General features: G+C 40.1%; 1 protein-coding gene across 4 annotated transcripts in view; it reads right to left on the reverse strand.

The window, feature by feature from the left end:
* Ankrd44 (ankyrin repeat domain 44) overlaps positions 1–14,560 on the reverse strand; it is a 278,250-nt gene that overhangs the window by 62,757 nt on the left and 200,933 nt on the right. For all 4 annotated transcript variants that reach the window (XM_090354537.1, XM_090354536.1, XM_090354535.1 and 1 more), the window contains exon 16: positions 11,594–11,705. In XM_090354537.1, coding sequence (XP_090210663.1) covers positions 11,594–11,705 — 112 coding nt within the window. The remainder of the gene's footprint in view (positions 1–11,593; positions 11,706–14,560) is intronic.

Consider the following 14,560-nt stretch of genomic DNA (forward strand, 5'->3'; position numbering starts at 1 on the left):
ATCACTCATTTCAGCAACTGGAAACTACTAAGTGACAGATATATTGAAATGGTGACATGTAGTCAATCCTGTACAATGTTCAGGGTCATAGGTACAACATTTGATCAGGTCTACTTGCTGAGTACATACAATTTTTTGTATATGACGAAGGAACAGCAATATGGCTTCATGCTTCCATGGTGATTTTTGAAAGCAAGCTTCAAGTTAAGTTACCTCTATTACCCAGGTACCAGTGACTTGTATCTGTAATCACAGTTACTCAGTAATCTGAGATCTGCAAATCAGAGTTATTAGTCAGTCTAAGCAGCAAAGTTCATGAGACTCTTGTCCACAATTAAACACAAAAGAAAAAGATGCAAGTGGAGCTGTGGCTCAAGTGGTAGATAGCTCGCCTTGAACAAAAACGCTCAGGAAGCTGGGCGTGGTGGCTCACACCTGTAATCCCAGCTACTCAGGAGGCTGAGATCTGAAGATCATGGTTCAAAGCCAGCCCAGGCACAAAAGTCTGTAAGACTTATATCTCCAATTAACCACCAGAAAACGGGAAGTGGCACTGTGGCTCAAGTGGTAGGGTGGTAGCCTTGAGATGAAGAGCTCAGGGACAGTACCCAGGCCCACAGTTCAAGCCAACGACTGACTGCCCCCCCAAAAAAGCTCAGAGACAGCTCAGACCCAAATCAAGCATAGTACCATCACAATATGTGTATGTATATGATGTCTATAAAGTTATCTCTTTAAATCAACAATAATATCACCTATGAGGTCCTAAATTATATTATTATTGTGATCATTTACTTGCTGCCTGAACTCATAGCGAAATTTATTTGTCTAGGGAAAGTGAAATTTTATTTGCGGCTTAGGCGTGGTTGGAAAGGGATAAAGCTGAGTGGCATTGCAATTTTAAAAATTGTAAAATGGGTAATAAATACAAAATTATTTACATGAAAAATTGAAATAAAAAGAACGCTGCTTCAGAAAGACATTTTGGCTTGCCTTCTCTTAGTCCCTACAAAAATTTATGCACACCAACACAAATGTCTTTTCGGATATCATTTCCTAATGTTAGATTATAGCATAGATTTTCTTTTTTTTTTTTTTTTGCCAGTCCTGGGCTTGAGCTCAGGGCCTGAGCACTGTCCTTGGACTTTCTCAAGGCTAGAGCTCTACCACTTGAGCCTCAGCACCACTTCCGGCTTTTTTCTATGTATGTGGTACTGAGGAATCGAACCTGGGTCTTCATGCATGCTAGGCAAGCACTTTAACCACTAGGCCAAACTCCCGGCCCTAGCATAGATTTTCTATAGTAAGCATCAATTAACATTTGGTTAACTCTAGCTACGCTTAGTCAGTAAATAAAAAGAACATTTCTAATGAAGGCTAATCTTGGTGGACATCTGACACACTACTAAAAACCACACAAAGAAAATCCTTCTGGTAAAAGAATGTTGAAAGAATCAGCACTGCTTAAAGCAAGTAAGGAAAGCTGTTATTATTTGAAGCAAAATTTAAACAGATGGGGGAGACTTGACACACATATATTCAGATCTCTCCCTCCCTCAGATTTAATCTTTCATGAATGGCTGGTCCCAGATGGCGATTGATTCAGCAGTACAATGTTAGATTCAGCATCTCTTTTTCTTTACTCCAATGTACTATGTCAGTTACAACTTTTTCTATTTAGTGGCCATATCAACATGAGATAAACGATCAGAAATACAGGTCCTTTGCTATTCTGAAAATGAGAAGCTAATTAAGTTATGCAATTGAGTTCATTTCCAATTTTATGGTAGATTTCACAGCTATACAAATGGTAGGTGACAACCTGAGAAACCTGAGAAGAGCATAGCAAACATGGCATGCTAAGTGACTGTGAATGTTTGTTAACCACTAAACTCATAGTAGGATGTACCTTTCCTGAACTCTCCCAGCATATCAACTATATCCCTCCATTCACAGCATGTTTAATCTTGGGTAATGATAAAAGTAATAGATACACAGAATTCTAATTAGGCGGCAACAATACTTTATCATAGTTATATAAGTAACTGACTTTTGATGATTTTCATTATTTCACTGAGCAGTTACATTGTCTTTTTAGATATTTTTAGATACAGTGGGAAGTCCAGGTGATAAGGAATCAATTAAGATATATTTGATAAGCTACTTGGGAAGCAGAGAGGACACTTACATATATTCTTGCAGGGCACACTGGCTCAAGCCTGTAATCCTAGCTACTCAGGAGGCTGAGATCTGAGGGTCAAGGTTCAAAGTCAGCCCAGGTACTAAAAGACCTGAGACTCTTATCACCAATTAACCTCTAGAAAACTGGGAGTAGGGCTTGGCTCAAGGGTAGGGTGGTAGCCTTGAGCTGAAGAGCTCGGGGACAGTGTCCAGGCCGAGTTCAAACCCCATGACCCACTAAAACTAAATTAGATTCTCTTGGTTAAGGATATTGTGGAGATTTTTTAAATTGTATCTTGTTTAGTTGCTCTATCCTTTGTTCACACACACACACATACACACACACACACACACACACACACACACAGAGATTAAATTCAGCAACTCTATTGGTGGATTTTTCTATTTATCCTTTCGCTTTTGCTTCATATATTAGAACTCCCCACTTCAGAGATTACTTGTTGAGAGAAGTTCTAATCCTTCCTGGAATCCCTTCCTGGGCCCTCAGTCCAAACTATGCTACCTTCTTGCTACCTAATGTCTTTGTGACTGAGAAGAAAGAAAGAGAGGGCCAGGAGTTTGGTCTAGTGGTTAAAGTGCTTGCCTAGCATGCATGAAGACCCAGGTTCGATTCCTCGGTACCACATATATAGAAAAAAGCCGGAAGTGGTGCTGAGGCTCAAGTGGTAGAGCTCTAGCCTTGAGAAAGTCCAAGGACAGTGCTCAGGCCCTGAGCTCAAGCCCAGGACTGGCAAAAAAAAAAAAAAAAAAAAAAAAAAAAAGAAATAAAGAGAAAAGAAAGAAAAAAAGAAAGAAAGAAAGAGAAAGTTAGCATTTAGCCTGATAATCTACCTTCTCTTTAAGAAACCTTCCTTTTTTCTGTATCATGGAATCCTTAGACACTGTCCTATCAGAACCAGTCATTCAATTCTATAGTGTTCCCATTTGGAAGATATCACAGGGGAATATGAGTGTGTGACTTTTAATTTGGTAGGTATATTTGTTTGAGATATCAGTATAGGTTTCTAGATCTCAAGAAAGAAAAAAAGTGAAGAAGAGATTGCAACAAATTGAACTGGGGCTGGGAAGTAACCAAAACTCCAGAAATGCAGTCAGCAGAAATGTAAATGTTCATCTTTTATGAAACACCTTTCCAACAATCAGGACACTAAAAATAATGCTTACGAATTAACGCTTAAATTTTATCAGTCAAACTTAATTAGTCACCAGTGTATAGCATTTGTCCGGTCCTTCTGGGGACCTGACATAAGTGCTTATGAAGTAGATAGCATTCACATATATTTAAAGGATAATAGCATATTATTCTCTCCAGTTGGATGTTATCTTTCCTGTCAGTGTGTCACCTTCTACTGAGCTAGTGAGTCATGAATGTAATCAAATAATAGCTGTATTCTCTTTTCCCCTACACAAGCCTAATTTCTTTATGAGGCCCTTTCTTTCCTGTTACTTCACATAAAATCTTCAATAACGAATGATAAAAAAAGCTTTCAGGGCATTTTGGTGACAAACAAAAGTTCATGTCAGCAATTAGTAATGTCTACTCCACTACACAAACCACAAACTCAGAACACTGCGACACTGCGGATCAGAGTCTCTCAGTGAGAGTCTGCTCAGTAAAAGGCTGCAGTGAGGAAGGGAAGAGGTTGACTTACTTGGAATTCTCATCTCCTATCCCTCAGGGGCTGGCTCTGCCTCCCTCACAATCACAGGGGACAGAGAAGAGCAGGACGCATACATAGGCAAGAGGAGCAATGTTCTCACTGTTTGGCAATCTTAACAGTGATACTCCAAGTGGGTCAGAATATCTAAAAAGATATTCTCTCTCTTTCTCCCCGCCCCTTCTCCTCCCCTCCCCAGTCCGTGCTAAGGAAAGTTCTCCACCAACACCCATCACTGAAGTCTCTCCTTGTGCTTTCCTCTACCGAAACAATTACTCCCCTCCTACATCCCCTCTATGCTAGAACTCTGGATTTCCCACATCAATAGGCAGCCCTCTTCAGTAGGAGAACCCTGTAGCAGCTCCAGCTCTTAGCTCACAATTGGATGTTGGAAAACATTTTGATTCCCCCATTGTTGAGCATGAAGTGATTTTTTTTTTCAAACATGGCCTTCCTTTCAGTTAACTGCCTGGCAAGCAAACTGTGGTCAGAGTCATTCAGTGTTTAAGTTACCCCAGGCCAACACACTGTGTCTGTTACTATGCATGGGACACTTGCCATATCAAGTTTCAAAGCAATCTCACAGAAGCTTCTTCATTTGGTTTTGGTCAAGAGGAATTCCTTTGTCTCCCACTAGGAGAGTGGTGGGATTCATAGCAGAATTAACTAAAAAAAAAAAATCTTTGTGATGTTAAGCTTCCTATCCTGTACAACTCCTACGCTAGAGATGGGAGCAAGAGCACTTCAAGCTGAAACTCTAGCACACAGTTGGAAAGAGGGGGTTCTGGACCCTCAAATGAAATTGTTGATGTCATCTAAAACATTCTGTTGAATTGTGCTTAGCTCAATTGTCAGATTCATCTGTTATTTTTCTGTTGTACACAAAAATAAAAAGTGGAACATTTATCATATCACCCATTCCTCTGTTGTAAATAAAAATTGACATTCAACTTCTGTTTCAATATTTATATAAAAAAAGATATATTCACAGCAGTGAGAAGATTGTCAGTAGCATCAAAACATCTGTGTGCACTCTCCCACCATGGGCATTCCTCGTGAAATTTTTGTCTCTCTCTCTCTAACTGGAGTCAACCAATACCACTGGGGTTTCTAGAGAACATCACACATTAGAAGTCGGTCTCTTAGACCAATTTCTAAGTCATCTGAACCCACAGAGGTGCATCTCTTAGCTGCACCTCTGGGTGATACTAATAAGACTTGTTTGAAATGTGGGTTCATTTGCTAGATGTTTATCTTTCTATCCTTAGATGATCACTTAGTAGCTTGCCTTAAAAGCTACACACACACACACACACACACACACACACACACACACACACACGCACGCACACATGCCTGCACGCAAAACACCTTTCCTATATCCTGCTTCCCTAAGTACTAACAAACTTAATTAGACATCAGCAATATAAGTAGTTACATCCTAACATCCAGGCACATGCCAGGACGTTATTGTGTTTATAGGAATAACTTCCTATAAACACAATAAACAACCCCAAACATGGAATAATTTTAGTAGTTTTACAAATATAGTTGCTTCTAGAACAAACAGGCAGCGATATTTGTCACTCCCACTTATTTTCACACTTGAAATTCAAGCTCACAGGAGAAGGGCCACATGCGAAGGAGTTATAGCCTGGCAAAGTCTTGGACAGAATTTAATCTGATGCCTCCATTTTTCAAACCATCTCCCTACTTTTATATAGGTAGTTCATGTAATTATATGGGCATGCACATCTCTTCACTTCAAAAACAACAAGGTTACAAAGATTTTTATATGTAGAGACAAGTATTTAATATTGCCAAATGAAAATGGTATGCTGATCGTCATGCAAAAACTCCAAATAGGGACATGAGTCCATGATTTTTCTCTTTGGAGTCAGTCAGAATGAATTCCAGATAGAGATTTGGAGCTCTCTTTTGCCAACTCCCTTCCTCCACTTAAGCATCCATTCTATTCAGACACAAAGTGCTTTATTAGCCAAGGCTCCTTTTGCTGTGCTTTAATATAGTGAACTCAATTGAATATGACTGATCGCAGCTCTCTGCACACATTGCAAGGCAGGTTTTTGGAGCAGACACAGGACACACTCTGATCAGAAGCAGCTGAAAACACTGGCCTACACTGGTTACTTGGCAGCATTCTCAGCCTTGCTTAGTCTATTAAGGCTAAAGGGTTCATACCACTTTCTAGAAGTCTGGGGGATTTTTTTTCCCCTTTTTGTTCATGGAGTCAATTCAATGTAAGTATCAATAAGGCAAGTTAACTAAAACGGTTTCTGTTCTTTTTTATTACCACGAAATAAGCTGAACATAATAAAATATGGCTTATAAATTCTAAGCTTCACAGTCGGGAGCCACAAAGCATGAATTCTGAGCAAATATAGATATGTTAAGTGTCACAGTCAAATTTACATCAAATTTAATGATACGTATTTAATGATATGCATAATCACAATAATGGCTCAACTACATAGGAAAAGACACTGAAAACAAATTTTATCAGCTTCACAAATCAGCTGGCTCTGAGAGTCAGGGAATCCTCTTCAATCTTACTCCAGCTCCCAAAGGACAAAGCCCGGGTCTGCTAACTCAGTTACTGTACTTCTAAAGCTAGAAGCCTAGGTTGGGAATGTACACTGAAAACAGGTCTCACTGCACAACTCATTCTCAGAGGCTCAAGAATGACCCACGAATGTGTCTTTTCATGACATAAGTTCAGCACTTGGCAGAGTCAGAGAGACAATAGGTTAAAAAGATGGTGTGTTTGTAATATGAGATGAACATTTGGCAAGGCAGTATGAAAGAATCTGAGAAAACCACCACTGGTGCTTAGCAGTCCATTGGGTTATTTTCCTAACACCTAATGCCCAAGGACGTGGGAATGTTAAGGATTATGAAAGCATTGGCTTCCTATAGAAGAAAGGAATACGTATTAGAAAAAGTCCCTTCACTCTCCCAAACTTCACTTCACATCTTCATTTAATATTTGCCTCACTGACAGGTTCCCCCACCCCGCCCTCCTCTCTCTGTCTCTGTCTGTCTGTGTCTGTCTGTGTCTGTCTGTGTCTGTCTGTCTGTCTGTCTGTCTCTCTCTCTCTCTCTCTCTCTCTCTCTCTCTCTCTCTCTCTCTCTCTCTCTCTCTCTCTCTCTGTCTGTCTGTCTGTCTTCCTTCTAGAACCTTCACTTACACCATATCATCCCAAAGCCATTCAGAATTGGATGAGCCAGCTATGGGCATGAGTGGGCAAAAATCTGACTGTGTGGTTCCAGTCCCAGGAGAGTGAGGGCTCAAGATGTTTTTCTGAACAGTGTTTTGTTTTGTCTGGAAGGATGTAGGTACAGGACATTTACAGGCTTCTCAGGAACTTAGCTTATTGCAAACCAAACCCACAAGGAATTCCAATATAGGAATACATAGAACTTTTCATCCAACTACAATCATCAGGAAAACAAGAGAAGGATCTCTATCCTATCTTGGTTCTAAATGGCTCAAGAAAGTTCTTTCCAAAAAGCAAATAAAGGGATATTTTATACTTTATATTAATAATCAGGTCTATTCAGCTGACAGTGGAAGTAATGATCATTTAATACTTCTCCCATCTACATTTGAATAGTTTCTAGTTTTCATGATTAAGTATCTCTGCAAATTACACAGGCAAGTAGGTATCTAACCAAAGGGCTGAGAGAGAAGCCAGAAAGCTTTCTTGTAGACTGAGAACCTTTTGGTCAAACATAAGAAATAGATTCCCTGAAAAAAATAAAGACAATTCAGATTCTATATTGTTACACAAAAAGTTACAGAATAATTATTCTCGGAGTTGGAATAGGATTGAAGATAACCCTTAGTGCCTTAAAACAGCATACATTATTAAGAGTACCATAACAAACTTTGTAGTTGAAGTTCATATATATAATTTTGGCATATGGGTTTTATAGAGAAACTCAAAGCCAATAGTGTCTGAAGTAGATCTGGAAAAGCATGCTCACAATCTGTAAGTGCAATAGTAAGGTTTTGCTTTGCCACTATTTACTATGCTCACACCTCTATATATTACATACACAGGGTTTTTCTTATATGAAGCCTAAACACAAAGTTCTATTTGCTAATAGGCCTGGAACAGCTTCTACTGCAAATGTTCTGTTTGACATCTTAACCAAGCATTTGCTTTGTATTTCAAAGCATCCATTGGCAGTGGGGCTTTAACCTGTCTTGGAAGGAAGTGCGGGTAAATACTTTCTTTGAAATCAGAATTGAAATTCTGATTCCACATCCTGCTTCTTCATTGATCTGGCACTTTTTTTTGCCAGTCCTGAGGCTTGAACTCAGGGTGCCTGGGCACTGTCCTTGAGCTTTCTCAAAGCTAACACTCTACTACTTGAGCCACAGCATCACTTCTGGCTTTTTCTGAGTAGGTAGTACTAAGGAATTGAACCTAGGGCTTCATGCATGGTAGGCAAGCATTCTACCACTAGGCCAGGCTCCTGGACCCAGTTTATGCATTTGTAGGTGATTTTGGTTACTCATGTACATAAAGAGGGATGGATTCTTTGCCACTTGGAACCATGTCAAATTTAATGCTATAGGAGGCCATGAGATCACTGGCTTCTATATCTTCTTATGGAATTAGGTTTTCTTAAACATGCCTACAAATTCTCCAATGTACTTCCCTTTAAAAAGCGAAGAAGAGCCAGGTGATAGTAGCTCATGCCTGTAATCCTAGCTATTTAGGAGGTTGAGGATCACAATTCAAAGACAGCCCAGGTGGAAGAATATGTGAGACTTTTATCTCCGATTAACTATCAATAAAAGCCAAAAGTGGAGCTGTGGCTCAAGTGGTAGAACACTAGCCATGAACAGAAAAGCTCAGGGATAGCACCTAGGCATTGATGTCAAGCCCCCCCCTCCTCCCTGCACCACACACACAAAGTGGAGTTTCCTTTGCCTCTCTGCATTTTGGACAGAATGCAGCAGTAGTACAATGAGTGACTTCCATGCCTAGGTTATAGGTGGTACTCTTCCCTCGTTCTTCCCCCTTTTCCGTGCTCTCTTCTCTCTAATGGTCGAAGTTTCTGGAACCCAAACCACTATGTAAGATATCCAGCTATGTTAGGATTGATGTTCTAGAGAAAAGAAACACATGGAAAAGTCTCATGAAGACATGGAGAGAGCAATCCTAGGCATGTGAACTGAGGAGAAAGAGACTGAAGAAAGAGCCTTTGAACAAAGGCCTCATATCTAAAATATATCAAGAGCTCAAAAAATTGAATCACTCCAAAACTAATCTCCAAAGAAACAACCATCTCATTAAAAGATGGGCCAAAGACTTAAAGAGAGTCTTCTCTGAAGAAGAAACAAAAATGACCTATAGACACATGAAGAAATGCTCAACAGCTCTAAGAGTTCTAACAGCCATAAGAGAAATGCAAATCAAAACAACTCTAAGATTCCACCTCACTCCAGTTAGAATGGCCAGGATCAAGAAATCGAATAACAACAGATGCTGGAGGGGATGTGGCCAGGAGGGATCACTACTACACTGTTGGTGGGAGTGCGAACTCGTTCAACCACTATGGAAAGCAGTGTGGCAGTGCCTCAAAAGGCTAAACATAGAACTCCCCTATGACCCAGCAATACTACTACTTGGCATTTACCCAAATGTCCAGAAACAAGGACATACTAAATCCACTAGCACAACAATGTTCATTGCAGCACTTTTTACCATGGCAAAGATATGGAACCAAACCAGATGCCCCTCAGTTGATGAGTGGATCAACAAGATGTGGTATTTATACACAATGGAATTCTATGCTGCTGTCAGAAAGTACGATATTGCCTCATTTGTAAGGAAATGGAAAGACAGAAAAAATATTAAGTGAAGTAAGCCAGACTCAAAGGAACACAGGCTCAATGGTTTCCCTCATCTACCATAATCAGTAGAAACCATGGGCTTCTCCTACAATAGAACAAAACCTAGATACATAAGGCCATATAAAATGACGCTAAATGAAAGGACCTCCAGGATATAGAAACAAAAGCCATATAACAAGTGATTGTTGTCCTTAATGTACTATGTTATTTCTCATCTCTTTTGCCATCCCTTGGTTATCTCATATTGTTACAGTATTTCACCTGGTTGTCTGATATATTGTATATATGCTTGATTGGTTATTTGAAATTGGATAGGAAAGGGGGGAAAACAAGATGAGGGGCAGGGGTGGGAAATGGGGACCAAGATATGAGAAAGGGTATCAATGTATGTGAAGTAATGCACCTTCTCTCTGGAGAATATAATGTAACCCTTCATTAATTACAATAAAAAATATATGGAAAAAAAGAGCCTTTGAGATTGTATCAGCTCTGGGTGTTGCCTGACTGTAGTATCCTAGCATGTTTTTAGACCTGCTCTCTCTCTCTCTCTCTCTCTCTCTCTCTCTCTCTCTCTCTCTCTCTCTCTCTCTCTCTCTCTCCACACACACATAGGTAAATATCCCTGTTATTATCCAAATCCATGTTACTTAATAACTAATGAGTAGCTATGTTGAAATAAGAATAAGAAGAGAAAGAAAAGAAATGAAATGAGAAGAAAAGAAAGGGAAGGAAGGAAGAAAATCCCAGCAAAGGAAAAGAACAACGTGTTACCTAGTTTCTTTCTCAAATAAAGAAACCTTTACCATTTGCAAGAACTCCAGGAAGAACTTTCAAGAAAGATGAAACAGGTATATATAATTCACTAACAAGTGCAAAAAAAATTCCAATACTAGAAAATAAATCATCTTTTTTATTTCCAAACTGGAAGCAACTGTTATGAGGATTTTCTCACATGTATAGTTAAAAGGACATAGTAAGCACAGCCAACTAAGTCAGCAGCAGAAATTAAGGTGAGAGTGTTTCTACTTGTTACCCACACGAACTGTTCGCTTTCTTTCTACCGCAACCTTTCGTAATATACTATGCAGTTGATGCAATGCTAGCCATTCCCTAAATACAGCTTGGAATACCATGGAAAAGTTGGACTTCTTTGAAAGGGACAAGGGAACACCCTGGAGGCGACAGCTGTCACTGAGCCACAGACAGTAGGAGGAGACACCCAGGTTCTCTGATGAGGCTGAACAAAGCATAAACCAGTATCCTTTCCCCAGCTGTCCTAAAAGTTTTCAAGCATAAGATCCCTCATATGGAGTCAAATGACTTATCCGGAGATCCAGCAACCCTGGGCAGGCAATCCCACCTGGTCTTCAGGTTGGAATTTTTGATGGTTCATAAATTCCAGTAAATTCTATTATTGCATTCTTATCCATTTTTCTCTATCATATAGGGCTAAGCACGACAAATTAATCTGCCTAGTATACATATATATATATGCCATCGTATAATGCTATAATAGAATATTGGAGTAGTACGTTTTCTGCTACAAATACGCAGTGAACTTATTTGCTACATCCTCGTTGTCTTTAAAATACAAACTATGTCTCTATCCAGATCTGATATTTCTGCCCCCAGTGAATGTGGAAGAGTCTATTGTCAGCTCTGAGACATGAAAGAAAAAGTGCAGCAAAGAGAGATATCTCATAAAACGTGGCACTTTTCTCACATCCCAGAGACTACCCTGGTATGCGATACCAAGAACTCAACTCATGACCAGATGAGGCAGGGAGGGCGTATTTAAGCCCAGCAACGCCTTAGAAAACCAAACCACACCAAAACGACTCACCAGTTCCAGACATTGCCTATGGCCGTAGGCAGCAGCATAGTGGATGCTGTTGTAGCCTTCCTTGTCCTGGATGGATGGGTTGGCATTGTTCTGAAGCAGGAACTCTAAACATCTGTAAGCATAAGGATGATGTGTTGTTTTAGAAAGCACCTCTGGACCCAAAGAGGTAATACGTGTAAATCTCCCTATCATTAAATTCCAAACAGCAAGTTGTAATTTTTTTTCCAGTCCTGGGGCTTGGACTCAGGGCTTGGGCACTGTCTTTGGACTTTCTCAAGGCTAGAGCTCTACCACTTGAGCCTCAGCACCACTTCCAGCTTTTTCTGTATATGTGGTACATTGAGGGATTGAAACCAGGGCTTCATGCATGCTAAGCAAGCACTCTAACACCAGGTCACACTCCCTTGCCCAGCAAGTTATAATATTAATTGTTTCTTTAAACAGACTAGTGGCAAAGAAATTATTTACTGGAAGATATGGATATGCATGTGTGTGTATATGTATACATATATGCACATGATGCACACACCCACACAAATACACACCCCCACATATACACTTTATGTAGCTATCCTAGTATTCAGGAAATGCTTTAAGAGAAAGAGGGTAATTGAGTGGGTTTTTCTTTTTCTTCTCAAGATATGTGTCTATCATCACATTACTGAATACTAAGATTCTGATCTCCTAGTTCAAAAGATGAAATCCAGCTGAGAGCTTGGCCTAGTGGTAGAGTGCTTGCCTAGCATGCACAAAGACCTGGGTTCCATTCCCCAGTACCACATACATAGAAAAAGGCAGAAGTGGTGCTGTGGCTCAAGTGGTAGAGCCCTAGCCTTGAGAATGCCCAAGGACAGTGGACAGGCCCTGAGTTCAAGCCCCATGACTGGCAAAAAAAAAAAAAGAAGAAATCTGAGCTGGACACGGTAGCTCACACCTATAATCCTAGCTACTCAGGAGGCTGAGATCTCAGGATCAAGGTTCAAAGCCAGCCCAGGCAATACAAATCCCAGAGACTCTTATCTTCAATTAATCACTAGAAAAATGGGAGTGGGGTTGTGGCTCAAGAGTAGGGCGGTAGCCTTGAGATGAAGAGCTGAGGGACAGCACCCAGGCCAGAGTTCAAGCCCCATGACCACCCTCTCCCTCCCCACCTCCACCCCCCAAAAAGATGAAATCTGAAAATGTTATGAAGTAGTTAGGCAAGTTGACAAACTCAGAAGAATAGGGATTATTTTTGAAATTTTTACTGGAGTTAAATAAAATCTTCAAATAGAGTAAGAATGAAAGAACCTGATTAACAGTCTGAATAACAAAAAGATTAAAGGAGTAAGTGAACACTAGAAATATAAAGAAGTAATTCAGTATCTACATACGAAGGAAGAAGCTTATCAGGAGGAATACACACTAGAACAATGTAACTTTAATAGCCTTTACTCACTAGGTCAGAAGGATTTTTAGTTCCACTTTGCTGAAGAGTCCTAGGTCTAGGGCCCCATGCTTCAAGACATGGGTACCCAGGGGTGCAAGGCCCATTGCAAAAGGCCCAACCCTGCTGGGAGAGAAGGAAACAACTTGCTTGGGGCAATGTTCTTTAGTTTTAGTATTATTTCTGTGACAGAGGAATACACAGGCCCTTTACAAGGCCACACGAATTCAATTTCGCTCTCAAATCAGTACTTTAAGATTTTAAATATAAACCACTATTTAAAGATTCTAAATACTTAAGTCATTCCAATGGAAACTTTCAGAAACTCGGAAACTTCTAAATGACATTTGCCTGCTTTTTGGCAAAAGGGACAAATAAATCACACATATAGATTAAGAACTGGTTCTTTGATTTCTGATAAAACTGGCAAAAGTAAAAAAAAACTCAACCACTTAATCTACTTGTCATATTTATTCATAAAATGCTCCATAATAAATCAAATTTTTATTGAAGTCTTGCTATCATGCTATCCGTGGTTATTTGAACCTTATAAGGAAGTACTCTGTCATTTTGGACAGGATCCAAGGTGATGACTTGCTGTAAGCCAAATTGTTCTTTAAATATAGTCATTCAACAGGAACAGCGTGTTAGTGCACTTGTAAACCTCAGCTTCTGAATGGACTGTATTCTAAGAAGCAGTTGATATAGTGAAGTTGTAATTTGGGAAACATTTGGAATTGCTCCTAAAACTTATTTAACCCAGGCTATTAACTCAATTATATGAACAACTGTACTTCCAGGCTAACAATCAGCGCTATAGAATTTGGATAGTCTCCACATGGTTTCTAATGAAAAATAGGAATTCCACATTTTAATTGGGAAGGCTGCCGATCTTTTTTCCTCCCAGGGCCCCTACTAACAATTTGGGCATCTAAACCGCAAACTCAACAGAAGCACATTAGGTGAGGATGATTTGGAATGGGGTGGATGTAGCCTCGGCTCGCATGGAGGGGCAGCAGTTAGGCTGCTGGTTCCCTGCCCTGCTCTTTACTTCCTTGTCCCATCTCCTCCATCACTGTAAGAGGACTGGGCTGACCCAGGACAGACATGCAATCCACACAGTTGGGGACAAATGGGTACTTTCTAGGGTAGATTTTAATTCTTTTAATATCATTTTCTTGTCAGTTGTGGGACTTGAACTCTAGGCCTGGGAGCTGTCCCTGAGCTCTTCAGCTCAAGGCTACTGTCCTACCCCTTGAGCCACAGTGCCATTTCCATTTTCTGGTGGTTAATTGGAGATAAGAGTCTCATGGACTTTAGTGCCCAGGTTGGCTGTGAGCCGCTATCCTCAGAGCTCAGCTTCCTAAGTAGCTAGGATTACAGGCATGAGCCACAGTGCCTGGCCTAATATCATTATTTTTAAATTGGAAGCATTAGGGCAATGTTATGGTCATTCTCCTAAACTCACACTTGGTGTCTAACCTCTGCTCTCAATATAGTCATGTTCCGTAATCTATACCAAGACACACTAACTGCACCTT

This window comes from Megascapheus bottae, chromosome 21 (assembly GCF_031878675.1).
Source record: "Megascapheus bottae isolate mThoBot1 chromosome 21, mThoBot2.hap1, whole genome shotgun sequence".
NCBI lineage: Eukaryota > Metazoa > Chordata > Mammalia > Rodentia > Geomyidae > Megascapheus > Megascapheus bottae.